Here is a 14,623-nt window from a genome sequence, read left to right on the forward strand (position 1 = left end):
AATAACACAGTAACGAGCATTGGGAGATAAAGGGTCTGAGGCTGAATTGCGTTGCTAGGAGACCGCTTGGGTACAAGTTTGACCTATTTCGGCAAACACAGACACAGGAGTGAATTTGAACTCACAGAGATTGTGTTTGAAATTGTGCTGTAGATATATGAAGCAATAGTGCCACTTGGTGGAGAAAACAGAAACATCCATTTCTGCTGCTGCTGTCTTTCATTTCTCAGCTTCTAGCCTGAGCTGTGGCTCTGACCAAGTAAATGCTGGATTTTATGTATCATTTTATGATCATTATATAGCAATATAAGCACTGCAAAGCAATGTAATATATATTGCTAGATAGTTATTGTTGTAACATATTGTGCTAACGTAAGTACCTCAGTGGTGATAATAAGGAAGGGGCTGCTCTTACACTTGCCCATCCACATTCGTCTTGCCAGAAGGCTGCAGATTGTGACCAGCAACCTTCTGGTGAAAGGCTGCTGCTCATAGTTACAGTCCATTCTACCCCACTTAGGTGCCAGAATGATGGAGTCAACAGTCAAAAAAGAAGTGAGATCTTGTTGATAGCAATTCATTGGAACAGGAACACAGAACACTTCTGTCCTAACCACATGAAGATCCTGAGCGTTATTTGTCGTTAGTGCTGTTTGGTGAGGCCTGCTGAGGGAAACTTACATCTGCAGGCCTGAAAAAAACAAAAAGGAAAATTTGGTAACATAGGGGAAATTTACTCTTCACAAGAAGAGGAAGTGTCTAGAAACAAGCATTGCTACATACGTAAGCTCCTCACAGAACAGGAATAGGAAGTATGAAGAGGACAGGAAAAAACAAATCCACATCTCAGAGACACAAATGTTGCAAGCGCAAACCACAGGGGGTTATTTTCTGTCTTTTTACCAGTGCAGGTGCACCTAAAGAAGCTGCGTGCTGTTCTGAGTTTCTGAAGAGATTCTGTTAAAAAAAAAAATGAGTGACTCACTGGAGAGGACTACAGACTGTCCCTTGCCGCTTGTTGGAAATGACTCCAGCTCAGACGAGGAGAGAGAGACCCCGACAGGACCAAGTGAGCTATGCTGGGAAGATGGAGGTCTACCCATTGAGCTGCAGAGAGGGATGGAGACTCTGCGGGTGAACAGAGAGCTGACCGATGTGATACTGAGTGTTCAAGGACATGACTTCCCTTGCCATAGGGCCATACTTGCTGCTGCCAGTCAGTACTTCAGGTAAGAATGATCTGACATTGTCTTTGTTTTTTGTTTTTTATTGTGATGAGATGACTACTTTTACTAACTGAATGTTTTTCTGTGTAGGGCAATGTTTTGCAGTGGTCTGAAGGAGAGTCACGAGGAGTGCGTGCAAATAAAGGGGCTGGACAGTGGGACAATGCAATCTCTCTTGGAGTATACCTACACCAGCCGAGCCCTCCTCACACACTCAAATGTCCAGAGAATACTAGAGGCTGCCAGTCAATTTCAGGTAAAATGACAGCTACTTACAGTAAAATGTTGATTATTTTATTAGTTTACTTAGCACAAACATCATCTGCCACACAAACAGTTCCTTATAAAAAACTGAGCACATTATTAGCAGCAATCACAAACTTTTAGCATTACAATTTGATTGTCAATGAAGAGAAGAAGTTCTAAACAATTTGGAAATAATCATTTGAACTGTAATTACCAGTGGAACATATTTAATTTGATGTTACCAGAAATTTCACGTAAAGCCACTGACTTCAAAAACCTAATCCTAAACCTAATATTAAACCAAAAATTGTGTAAAATCCTAATAGCCTCAAAACATTAATAAACTTTTTTTTATCCATTCGAGTCCAAAAAGGATAACATTTGTAACATTTTCTCATTCTATGCAAGTGTGATCATGTAATTTTTCACTCAATGTGAAAACACTAACTACCAAAATTAGCCACAATGCCAACAACAACAGCTTGTCCAGTATAGTTGATATTCACTGCATTTTAATACAGTGTAATGCAGATATAACAGGTTGGAACACACACTGCATCAAAGGTATGATAGAATCCACTATGGTACTGAATTAGCAGCACAAAATAATCAAAAGAAAAACAAATGAAAACATTTATTTATTTTGAGAAAGAAAGATTCAAGTAGTAAAATTTTCCAATTGTTCTGATCTTCTCATTGTAGACAGTATTTCCCCCATTCAGTGAGACAAACATCTTGCTGCGTAAGACATGTGTCGCACTAAGAGGGAAGTGAAAGTTGCCCAGTTGTTTACACTCAGGATAAGTTTTCCATATAGGCTTAAATTAACTACACAGCTGTGCCACACAACAAGTGAGACAGGTGGTCCCATACTTCTATTTGTGTTACAAGCAGTTTGAATTTTAGATTCTAAAAAAAAAAAAAAAAAAATTCAAGTATTCTGATTGGTCCCCATCTTCAACAAGCTGTTTTATTGTTAGGAGTTGGTTTAGGATTAAGATGTAGGATATAGTTTGTAGGATACACATAAATGTGACTATTGGGTTGTTAAGGAAAGGCTTTTTATCTTTTTATGACCAGTGACATTTTTGGGGGTTTCCACAACAATTTTCATGTTTCATCTTTTAGTTCCTGCGTGTTGTGGATGCGTGTGCTGGCTTTCTGAGCAAGTCTCTGCACCTAGAGAACTGCATTGGGATCCTGAATCTAGCTGAAAGTCATGCCCTGTCGGCCCTGAAGACCAGGGCTCAGGACTACATCACTGCTCACTTCTCCCAGGTGGTCCAGCAGCAGGACTTCCTAGAGCTCCCAGCGGAGTCGCTGGAGACTGTCCTGCAGAAGGACGACCTTGATGTGAAGTGTGAGGAGTGTGTTTTTGAGGCACTCATGTGCTGGGTGAGAGCCCAGCAGGAGGAACGCTATCCTTTACTTGCCAGGTTGCTCTCACATGTGCGACTTCCATTGCTGGAGCCAGCATATTTTGTAGAAAAAGTGGAGTCAGACGAACTTATACGCTGCTGCAGTGAAGCTTTTCCTTTGTTGCAAGAGGCCCGCAAATATCACCTCTCAGGCACTGAGGTTAGTATACAGTAGAAAATCAATCATAGCTAACATAAGCTAACATAATTTATTTTGCTAAATACTAGAAAACAGTTTTTAAACATTTTTATCTTCAATGTATCTGAAACACTGAGGTATCACTGTCTAAAGATGTATCATCACCAGGGGTAAAAGCTACTTACTATCTGTGAAAATGCTCTATATTTACTGCACTAGCAGCCATTATTTAAATGTTTAACAGTTTCATGTGCTTTGTACGTGTATAACATGTTTGTAGGTGGTTTCTGAACGAACCAAACCCCGTGTGAGGCACTTTCTATCAGAGGTATTCTTGATCATCGGAGGCTGCACTAAAGATGAACGCTTCATTTCCACTGTCACATGTTTGGACCCCCTTAGACGCAGCAGGCTAGAGGTTGCCAGGTTACCAATCACAGATCTGGAGGATGAATCTCAAAACAGAAAATGGGTGGAGTTTGCTTGCATCACCTTCCGCAATGAATTGTACATATCTGGTGAGAAAAGTCACGTATTCCTATTTTCATAGAAAGGCTTAGTTCCTGTAAAATGTGTGTCCCTCTACAGTGCAGATGAAAGTGAAATTGTTGACTGGCAGTCGATTATGCATCTGCCAGGTTATGGTTTCTATTTGTCCTCTCATCATGGATTTTTCTTGCATCTCCACCATGTAAACAAGGCGCTGTAAATATTTCTAGGCCTCTTTTATTGAAATGTAATGTCTTTGCAATCGGAAATGTAATGTCTTTGCAGAGTGTATTGCTGAACAAAACAATGGAAGAGATGGCATCAACTGCAGTAACAGTTGTGGTTTTTCGGTGTTTCCTAACTCAGGAACCGACTTGTCACCTGTGGTTACAGTGTGTGTTACTGTTCAGCAACACATACACTGTGAAAGTTCATGCTCGGTCATTGTCTTTTACATCTGGGCCCCCCATCTTCAGCTCTATGCCCTGATGTAAAGCAAAGATACAATCATTACTAAAGATTCAGTGACACATTGATGTATTGGGATAAAAGCTACTGTGTGGCCTGTGAGTGACAATTTTCTGTAATGCTTCTGTTGTTGCAGGAGGTAAGGAGACGCAACATGATGTCTGGAAATACAACGGGGCCCTGGACAAGTGGATCCAAATCGAGCCCTTAACAATTGGCCGCTGGAGACACAAGATGGCAGTTCACAGGGGAAAGGTGTACGCACTGGGTGGATTTGATGGAGTTCAGAGACTTGCTAGCGTCGAGGCCTATGATCCCTTTCACAATCGCTGGACACAGGTAAACATACAAACGTTTGGCATAATACTGGTGCTTTAGTGTAACTTTACAGAAAATGTTCTTTAAAGCAGCAAATTAATATGAATAATGACTACAAGTACATGAAAATGGTTGTGATGATAAATAATTATTACCAACTGTGCAGTTCCCCTCAGCTCTACAGTATTTTAGCATTTTTCAGTGGATTGTTTCATTATTATGGCTTTCATTAGTATTGTCTCCAGACACAGGAGACCGCTATTTACCTGTCACATAGCCAGCCTATTTTGTTCACTCTCACTGCAGCAGCAGCAGCAAATATGCTCTGATAAACCATGTTATGTTTTTAAATTATTATTATAATTATTGCATAGATTAGGTGTCGAATACTGATGCTCCATTTTAAACAATATACTTAAAATATTTTCTTCGGTGTCAGGCTTAACTTCATGACACATTCTTACTCAGAGGTGCTTTTTGGTTGTACTTACTGCAGGTGACACCTCTTGCAGTAGGAGTGAGCTCCTTTGCTGCTGCAAGCTTTGACCGATGGATCTATGTGATTGGCGGCGGGCCGAATGGAAAGCTGGCAACTGATAAGGTTCAGTGCTGGGAACCTGGGACAGACAGCTGGGAAATGCGGGCACCCATTCCCATCGAAACCAAATGCACAAATGCCGTTACATTCAAGAACTGCATCTATGTGGTTGGTAAGTTGTAGTGCAACTAAATAATCTTGCTCTTTTTACGCCACTACAGTCATTTGAAAACTTGTAGACACCGACTTCAAACTACCCAGCAGAATATTAAATAGTTAAAATTAGCTCTACCTTGACCAACTTAACAAGTAACTCCTGCTTAATCCTTCTGTGATAATAACCCAACAGTATAAAATTCACATGCATTATTGCATTTGAAGTAGGTTTTGCTATTAACATTTTTGTTCTGTTACATAACTGATATTTTCAACGCAGGACTTGTGATAAGCACTTAAGCTGGTGGTTTTAAATTTGGTGTTTGTGTGTGTAGTTGTATGGCTACAGTGAGTACAGTTGAATTTTAAACCACTGAAGTCAGGACATTTTGGGAAAGTGGGGACATTTTGCCTGGTCCTCACTTTCTGATAGGGCTGTGTATTGGCAAGGATCTGGTGATATGATACATAACCCGACAGAAGGGCAGAAATATGATATATTGCGATTTACTGGGATACTATCAGCAAGGCGATGCATTCAGATTATTTTTTCTCAAAAAATAGTTAAAGGTTTACATGCACTGTCTGTAATAACGACGGGATCTTTTGCATCCAATCCTCATTCCCTTACAGCTTCCCTCAGTAACGCACCCTTGCTTTAATGTATGTGTACAGCTTGGACACAGCGATGACGTGCTGTCGGGAAATTATGGTGTATCGGGGCTCCACTGTCTTTATCTCAATACAAAACTCGACATTATCCACAACACTAAGAGGGCGCGGGTCTTTGCAAATAAAGTGAAGTGCTGACTGCGTTATTTTGGCTGCACAAGTTGAGCTTGGTGTTAAGTGAATGAACTTGTTCCAGAGTTGGCTGAGAGACGCCTGCTCGTTCCATGTTAGCCCAGCTGTGCATCGGTGTGCTGTCTGACCGTGTGTGCGCCCAGATTCCTAGTACTGCCTCAGTATAATTTAACTCTGGCGCTGCATATCTTCCTTTGTCTCTTTGTCTAGTGAGAGGAGTGGAGGCAGGGGGAAGAGTTGAATGGCTGAATACCTGCTGCCATCTAGGGTTCGGAGGCTTAAATACAACACAAAACCACAGTCACTGTGTAAACTATTCAGAAATTAACAAATATCGATACAGCCCTTCAAAGAATCGATTCAATATCATGTCACAAAATATTGCGATATTTTAGTATATAAATATTTTCTTACACTCCTACTTTATGACACATCTTAATGGCGGTTTAGGGGTAAGACTTGGTTTTAGGCTTAGCGTTAGATATTCAATTTTCATCATGCATTAAGTCAAGGAAGGAGTGTCCTCACAAAGATAGATGTACAAACCTGTGTGTGTGTGTTTGCCTTCAGTAATACTATAATATATACTGAGTTATTCCAAATTCAGTGGATCTGTTCATCCATCTATATATATTTATAGACCTTAATGTGGTTACCGTTCACTTCTGTCTGCTCCCAGGTGGTGCTATGCATGCCATGTACTGCTACTCCCCTCTGAACGACTCATGGTCCCTAGTTACTCGTCTGGGGGAGAGGGCAAGCTGTGCCATCGCTGCCTGTAACAACAAACTCTTCATCACCGGGGGCCGGGATAACAAAAACCAAGTTATCTCCACAGTGATGTGCTGGGATGTTGCCCGAGGAGTGCTTACAGAGGAGTGTGTTTTACCTATGGGAGTGTCGCACCACGGCAGTGTGACACTCATGAAGTCCTACACACACATACACAGACTGACACCTGCTTCAGAGTGCCAATGACACAGACTTCTGCAAACAGGACTTGTTGAGATTGATAGTGAAATAACACCTAAGAAGTGAACAGAAAAAATATTAAAAAAGAAACATTTCTAAATTCATTACAATGCATTTCATATAAATATACGGACACAATTTTTCCCCCCCAGTTTCTTTCCTTTAAAAAAATGATATTGTCATTTGTTCTTTCCATTCTACCATAAAGAAAAATAAACTAACTGAACATTGTTAACAACTAAATCACAATCTAGGAATCGTTGTGCAATAAATAAATACGTTTTGAAAGACATGAAACTAGTATGATGACTGCACAAATAAATGCTGTTTTTATCGCGAGAGACAAGCACTAGCTTCTAATTAGTCCTTTAACTCCTGCCAGATTTCTTACATCCTGAACTGTCGACTTCCGGGTAGATTTTCACATAAAAGGTATTAAAATCAAAGTAAGCTTAGGGGGAAATGTTTTGAGACTGAATGTGATACTGAATGTGATTGTCTTTCAGTACAGAGCCTATAAGCTGTGGATTTGCTCCCAAGCTCATTGTTACTTAGCGTTATGTTGATGAGTAGAAAGAAATGGACAGATTTCGAGCTTATTGCGAAGGTCAAGAAAGACCGGAAACTAGTCATCTGCTCAAAAATTATTTATTTTTATTGTGAAAGACACACCTATCAGTTCAGCCTCGCAGTTACAATCAAGCGTTTAGTTTTAAGTCTGTCCAAACTTGATTGATGGACAAATATTGTTTATCCCGATGACAAAGGTAAAACTAAAGGTAAAAAGACAGCTGTTAGGTGTGATGTTTCTGCCGTTTTTCCTAATGTCTCGTCGATTTTCCCTGGTCTTTTCTATTTTAACGTCTTTTCCAGGTAAGTTATTGATAATTGTGCTAGCGTACTGGCTCTTCTTAGCGTAATATTTGCAATAATGCATGAAACTGTAGAAGAGACGAGGACAGAAGTAAAATTTACGGAGTTTATTAGCCTAACATTGAACACCATCAAAACGAAAACAAAATCAAAACGTCATCCCCTCTTCATTCATTTCGCTCATGGTGCCTACGGTGACTATAACACACAAGGGCAACAATTGTGTAATTATTACAAACACAAATGAACAAAAATTAACAGAACAGAATAACCGGCAGAATAACCGGCAACACAACACATAACAGGTACACCACATTCAGTCCATGGGCTCCAGGGAGATGACACTCCCTTTGCGCTCCCATCCTCTGCATCAGCAGCATCAGCATCATCATCAACAACAACAACAAAAGCAGCGTATGTGCAGCGTGTTACAATTAAAGAATTTCCTTCCGGGGACTAAAGTTACTCTGACTCTGATTCTGATATTACACTGAAACAGAGTTCAGACATTAACCTCATTCTGACTTCTCATCATTACGAACAACACTTCCTGTCAATAAGCAGGCTCCGATATTTTTAATGACTAACTGTCTCTCAGCTGGAACTGAGGTTGCAGCTATTCTAAGATATTTTTTGGCCACTTTAATGAGCAATGGAAACAGTGCGTCATTACTTTTCCGCCACAACAAAGGGTCCTCACTCCTTGAGATTACTTTTTCCTCCATGAATCTGCGCATCTCAATGTACGCGTTTGTTTCGATTTCCCTGAGAAGCCATCACACACCTATCATAGTCATGCCATAACCGTGTCTTTGATGCTGAACAGTCCACAACCATTAGCTTAGCAGTAAGACCAACCATTGTGAGGGAAGTGCGATGGGAAATGCTATTTAAAGGGAAAACAGATTTTGAAACAACTGTCTTTGCAGTCAAACACTGTAGAAGCTCTGGAAAAATCTAGCAAGAGGACCATGAGTCAATCTATACATTTACCTATACACAGGTCAAGACTGAACTTCTGTGTTTACATTGAAAATTTCTAATATTAAATATATAATAATATTAAATTGTGAAGGGGTACCTCAGAAATTGGTTTATATTGTTTCTATTGCAGAGGTCCTCTGTTGTTACCATGCCCTTCAGTGTTTAAAATGTACTGGGCTCTTTCACACATTATTCCTGCATGTTTCTACACATCTCCATTCTCTGTGTCTAGTTTCTGGACAGTCTCCAACATATGGCCTCCTTGGGCAAATGTTCTACCTGAAGCCAGGCATCGCTGAACATCCTGATGATATTCTGTGGAAACATAATGGCAGCAAAGTGGTAGAGTTTAATGGCAAAGAGGAAACGGTGTATGGCTTCTATAAAGGCCGGGTCGCTCTTGGCCGGACCACAGCAGAGCTGAATATGACAGACCTCAGATATGAAGACAGCGGACACTATGAATTGGAAACGTACAAGAACAAACAGTTGCGTACTCGACAATATAAATTAGAGGTCATAGGTAAGTTTTTCTTTCAACAAAGTGTCTATATACCTATATACAAGGGGGATTGATAAGTTTGACCCCTGAAGTAGCAGGAGTCAGTTTTAGAAAATCCAGCAAATTTATTTTTCAACATAGCCCTCTCCTACATTCATACGCTTAGTACAGCGGTTGTGGAGCATACAGATCCCCTCTTTGTAGAAGTCAGTGTCTTGGTGATAATGTCATCATCACTGTCAAAATCATCACTGATCTCCTTTTTCATCCTGGGGAAGAGGTAGTAGTCTGAGGGGGCCAAATCAGGTTAAATCAGGCCTCAGTCCTTGAGAACGAGGGAGCGGACGACTGCACAAAGACCAGTGTTATCCTTTTTCTCAGACATACCCAAATTACCCAAAACAGAAATGCCACACAAGTTTAACTTTAGGCTTTCTACATAATCACTCAAAGAGGTGCATGTAACGAGAGCTGTATAACTCATCTCCTTCTACCTTGAGTCAAGAACTTATCAGTCTCCCATATACAGTTAATTGGTGAGTTTTTTTGAACATTGTTTACTGTATTCTATAGCTAGGAGTTGCTGTGTTGTTATAGCAACTTAGTAAGTAACTTTAAATACCGGTAAACATTTTTTTTCAGTCAAGACAATGGGCCACATTTGCTCTTAAGATGCATGTACGACCACTTCAAGAGAACTTGTGACTGTTTATATAATATTCTCTGGCAACACATGGTAAGTTTGTCCAGTTAAGAAAGTTTGTTTGATAACTAACTAGACTTAATATTGACCTGACTGGTGTCCAATACACCAGGATTTTGAATGCAACTTTTACATTGTTGTATTAATGATCAGTGTACATCATCCACCAGTGCCCACACTCAGTCTAGTTATCTCTTAATATGAAAAGGCATTTCATAGTTAGGATTTGTAAGGATTTGCTTTGCTTTTTATGATGGCCTTGGTATCAACTGAGGGACTGTTCTGAACACAACATACTATTACCTTCAGAGCTGACACAGGAATCAGTGACTTTCTTATATTGCAGTAAAAACTTAGGGTTTTGACATTAATGTCATGTAGTGTTTGTTTCTTTAAAAGGGGAAACATATTGGAATTGGCCAACTGTCAAATTCATATTCCAAACAATTAGAGGGCAGCTTGTTGCCAGAAAGTTGAATGCAATATATGTTACACTATAATATCATTTATTTACTCTTTTAGGTGCATTGATGTATTTATTTTCATTTATATATTTATATAGACAAGGTTACCAAACCCACCATATCCTGTGACGTGACTGATGGCAAATCTGATGTACATGGAACCAAGGCAACGCTGATGTGCTCTGCAAATCCCACACGCCCTCAGTCCTTAATGAAGTTAGAGTGGGTTGGAAACGTGCAGTCTGGCCCAAATTTAACAATAACTCTGGAGGGTGAAGATGATGATAAAAAATACACTTGTAGGGTGAGCAACCCTCTGACTTCTGCAACAGCAACATTCACTGCAAAGGATTGCTACTCTGGTAAGTGTCAGCTTAAGTATGTTTAAAATTTATGTTGTGGAATTTGTCATTTCAAGCAAACGTTCTTTCAGAAACTAACTTACATGAATATTTAATAACTGCAGTGTGGCACTGAGGATAACACTGATTTTAATTTTACGCAATATGTCACTTTGAATCTTTGACTTTTGTTTTTCTGTGCAGGTGGAAGTTCACCTGTTGCACTGGATGCCAGCCTATCCATCATCACCATCTTAATTGCACTAGCCCTTGGAGTTTGGGGAATATAGTTCTGCAAAACAGAAGAGAAACTGATCCCAGAATTATTTAGAGATCAAAATTTCTTCCAGGTTTACTACAAGTGTGTGACAAAAGCTACTTATGAGCAGTAGCATTGAACACAAGCCACCGCGAGTATGGACTTTGATTTTCACTCTGTATTAATCAAGAACTGTCTTCTTCTTCTATCCAGCATCTTTTGCAAAAAGAAATGGAGATGATGTGGAAAAACCATTGTCAGGTGATGAAATAGGAGGTATGAAACTGAATGTCTAATGTGTAGGGCTGCAAGTAACAAGTCAGCATCAATTAATCTGACAATTATTTTGACAAATAAATGTTGGTTTTTTTTTTTTTTTTTTTTTACAAAATGTCAGAAAATCAGAAGTTCCATCAGAAGTTTATAAAACAATCAATAATCAAATTGCTGTAGATTACATTTCTGACACTAGACCAATCCTACTAATTGAGCAATAGACTCAAATGAGAAAACAAGTAAACACAAACACACCGGATACTCAGGACAATAATTAAGGCTAATCAGACAGGTGCACTTTTTTACACTAATTTCATTACTGTTTTTAACTTTCTGTTTCAGAGTCAGAAAAGAACGAGAAAGAACAGTCTCCCCCTGCAAATGACATGTCTGAGATTGCTTGAACCTGAAATGACACTACAGAAATGGCAGTTTGTAGGAACTGACTGCAGGAGTACACTAATTGAAATTCAGAGAGAACTGAAAAAGTGTTCCTTTCATTTACACTTCTCAATGACTCTCTGTCAAGATATCTCTTGTCCTGTTACTTTTAGTTACTGACCTATTTTAATACTGTTCCTGTCATGTGTTAATGACACTAATGACTAATATATTTAGTTTTCTGTTTATAAACTCTAATCTTTTGAATCTCATGCCATGACCTTTTGTCTTACATATAATGAAGACACTAAAAAATCTTCAGTTGGATATGCTGTGACTGTGACAAGAGAAATTCTCCCCATTAAGACTTAAATTCACTCATTAAAGGTGGTTTATGGAGAATTATCAGGATCAAAAATCCCTCAGGATTCATAAAGGACAATCTGTATTCAAACATATTGTAACCTTGTAGCATTTTATCTGTAATTAATCATTTTGTGTGCCTTTCTCTTGCCATAGCTTTTGCTGATGTTTTGGAAAACCTTCATTGTATTCACCAGTAAAGACAATGTATAGCATGTTGTGTATTAAGCGCTCGGATTCCTGTTTCTCTGAATTGTGAAATGCAGATTGTTTACATGAAATTCAGTGCACTTCCAATGAAATAAGAGAAAAATAAGGTAATACACTGATGTTATGTTTACAAATAAAGTATTGACTGTATTATTTTAGTTGCACAAGTTGAGGTCAGTGTTAATTTCAATGTATGAACTTGTTCCAGATTTGGCTGAGAGGCATCTACTCATTTCATGTTAGCTGTTAGCTGTACATCAGTATGGTGTCTGCCCATGTGTGCTCGCAGAATTGTTGTACTGCCTGAGTATTTGACTCTGGCGCTGCATTGAGTTATTTCAAACTGAGTGGATCTGTTTAAGAAAAGATAAGACAAGACTATTGATTATGATTATTGGGGGGAAATTCACATTACAGATGTAAAGACACAGACTGAGCGGCAAGAAAAACATGTAAACTGTAATTACAATGTTAATGAAATAAATGGACACAACATATTAAATGTTCCTAAAAATAATATCTTACTAATATCATATTATATCACATATCATATCACATATTATGTTTTGTAACACTGTGTCTATGTTTAGTACTGATCATTATCATTATCATCTACATTCATCTTAAAGCTTGTGACCAGCAACCTACTGTTCACAGGCTGTTTCTCATAGTTACAGTCCTAAGTGGGATCACTTAGGTGCCAGAATGATGGAGTTACCAGTCAAAAAAGAAGTGAGATCTTGTTTATAGCAATTCATTGGAACACAGGAACAATGTATTTTAGAAAAAACACTTCTGTCCTAACCACATGAAGATCCTGAGCGTTATTTGTCGTTATTGCTGTTTGGTGAGGCCTGTTGAGGAAAACTTACATCTGCAGGCCTGAAAAAAGGGGAAAACCTGGTAACAGGGGAAATTTACTCTTCACAAGAAGAGGAAGTGTCTAGAAACAAGCATTGCTACATACACAAGCTCCTCACAGAACAGGAATAGGAAGTATGAAGAGGACAGGAAAAAAAAACTCACATCTCTGTTGCTGTTCTGAGTTTCTGAAGAGATTCTGCTGTTAAAAAACCAGAAAAAGCAACTCACTGGAGAGGACTACAAACTGTCTCTTGCTGCTTCTTGGAAATAACTCCAGCCCAGATGAGGAGAGAGAGACCCCGACAGGACCAAGTGAGCTATGCTGGGAAGATGGAGGTCTACCCATTGAGCTGCAGAGAGGGATGGAGACTCTGCAGGTGAAGAGAGAGCTGACCGATGTGATACTGAGTGTTCAAGGACATGACTTCCCTTGTCATAGGGCCATACTTGCAACTGCCAGTCAGTACTTCAGGTAAGAATGATCTGACATTGTCTTTGTTTTTTTATTGTGATGAGATGACTACTTTTACTAACTGAATGTTTTTCTGTGTAGGGCAATGTTTTGCAGTGGTCTGAAGGAGAGTCATGAGGAGTGAGAGCAAATAAAGGGGCTGGACAGTGGGACAATGCAATCTCTCTTAGAGTAAAAAAGTGGAGTCAGATGAACTGATATGCTGCTGCAGTGAGGTTTTTCCTTTGATGTAAGAGGCCCGCAAATATGACCTCTCAGGAATGGCTAACATGATTTATTTCACAAAATACTAGAAAACAGTTTATTCTCCCCTTGTAAGAATGCAGCTGACTTCAAACTTGGTAGATAGCTAAACAGTTTCTCAATAAAACATCGCAGAGTCTTCAAATAAGTTTTGATGCTTTACTTAAGAAGATCTGTGAAACTGGAATACAAAAAACAATAAAGATAGGGTATGTCAGACTTCGTTATGTCTGTTTCTTGTACATTCATAGATACAACACACATAAATCTAAACCGAAATTATTATTTACGCCACACAACGTGGTAAGTAGCGATTAGCTCGATGCTAACATAATATGGAGAATTCCATTGACGGGCTAGCGCATTAGCATCGGTCGCGCTATTAACTTTTACAAACAAACGATAAACCAAAGCGTGACACCGTGACACAGGCAATTCACACAACAACAACATTACTCACAGACTTATGTCCCATCGAGGTACAGCAGGAAGAAAATGAGCCGTGAGTGGACACAACAACTTTCACGAACGCCGAAAAGTCTGAACTACAGAAAGCCCGCAGGGACAAACAGTGCAGCAGCCTAAACAATCCCCCGACACAAAGTTTTAAAACATTTTTACTTTGAATATATCCGAAACACTGAGGTATCACTGTCTAAAGATGTATCACCACCAGGGGTAAAAGCTACTTACTATCTGTAAAAATGTTCTTTCATGTGCTTTGTACGTGTATAACATGTTTGTAGGTGGTCTCTGAACGAACCAAACCCCGTGTGAGGCACTTTCTATCAGAGGTATTCTTGATCATCGGAGGCTGCACTAAAGATGAACGCTTCATTTCCACTGTCACATGTTTGGACCCCCTTAGACGCAGCAGGCTAGAGGTTGCCAGGTTGCCAATCACAGATCTGGAA

At 39.4% G+C, this 14,623-nt stretch overlaps 2 protein-coding genes and 2 long non-coding RNA genes across 4 annotated transcripts; 3 read left to right on the plus strand and 1 right to left on the minus strand.

The window, feature by feature from the left end:
- Positions 1 to 822: 822 nt before the first annotated feature.
- On the plus strand, positions 823 to 13,679 carry LOC121194090. Its single transcript, XR_005895355.1, has 3 exons — positions 823 to 942; positions 13,177 to 13,466; positions 13,548 to 13,679. It is a non-coding gene; the product is annotated as an uncharacterized LOC121194090 (long non-coding RNA).
- klhl6 (kelch-like family member 6) lies at positions 932 to 7,064 on the plus strand. Its single transcript, XM_041056682.1, has 7 exons — positions 932 to 1,229; positions 1,317 to 1,482; positions 2,601 to 3,050; positions 3,310 to 3,547; positions 4,123 to 4,325; positions 4,801 to 5,014; positions 6,482 to 7,064. Exons 1-7 carry the CDS (start codon positions 973 to 975, stop codon positions 6,778 to 6,780), a joined length of 1,827 nt encoding a protein of 608 aa, XP_040912616.1. The 5' UTR covers positions 932 to 972; the 3' UTR covers positions 6,781 to 7,064.
- Positions 7,443 to 10,941, plus strand: LOC121194089 (CD48 antigen-like). The gene is made up of 4 exons (XM_041056684.1): positions 7,443 to 7,647; positions 8,864 to 9,154; positions 10,399 to 10,662; positions 10,846 to 10,941. The coding sequence occupies exons 1-4, from the start codon at positions 7,533 to 7,535 to the stop codon at positions 10,929 to 10,931; spliced, it is 756 nt and encodes a 251-aa protein (XP_040912618.1). The 5' UTR covers positions 7,443 to 7,532; the 3' UTR covers positions 10,932 to 10,941.
- On the minus strand, positions 11,250 to 14,417 carry LOC121194091. Its single transcript, XR_005895356.1, has 2 exons — positions 14,170 to 14,417; positions 11,250 to 13,890 (listed from the first exon to the last, which is right to left on the minus strand). It is a non-coding gene; the product is annotated as an uncharacterized LOC121194091 (long non-coding RNA).
- Positions 14,418 to 14,623: the final 206 nt, after the last annotated feature.

Source organism: Toxotes jaculatrix, chromosome 15, assembly GCF_017976425.1.
Source record: "Toxotes jaculatrix isolate fToxJac2 chromosome 15, fToxJac2.pri, whole genome shotgun sequence".
Classification (NCBI taxonomy): domain Eukaryota; kingdom Metazoa; phylum Chordata; class Actinopteri; family Toxotidae; genus Toxotes; species Toxotes jaculatrix.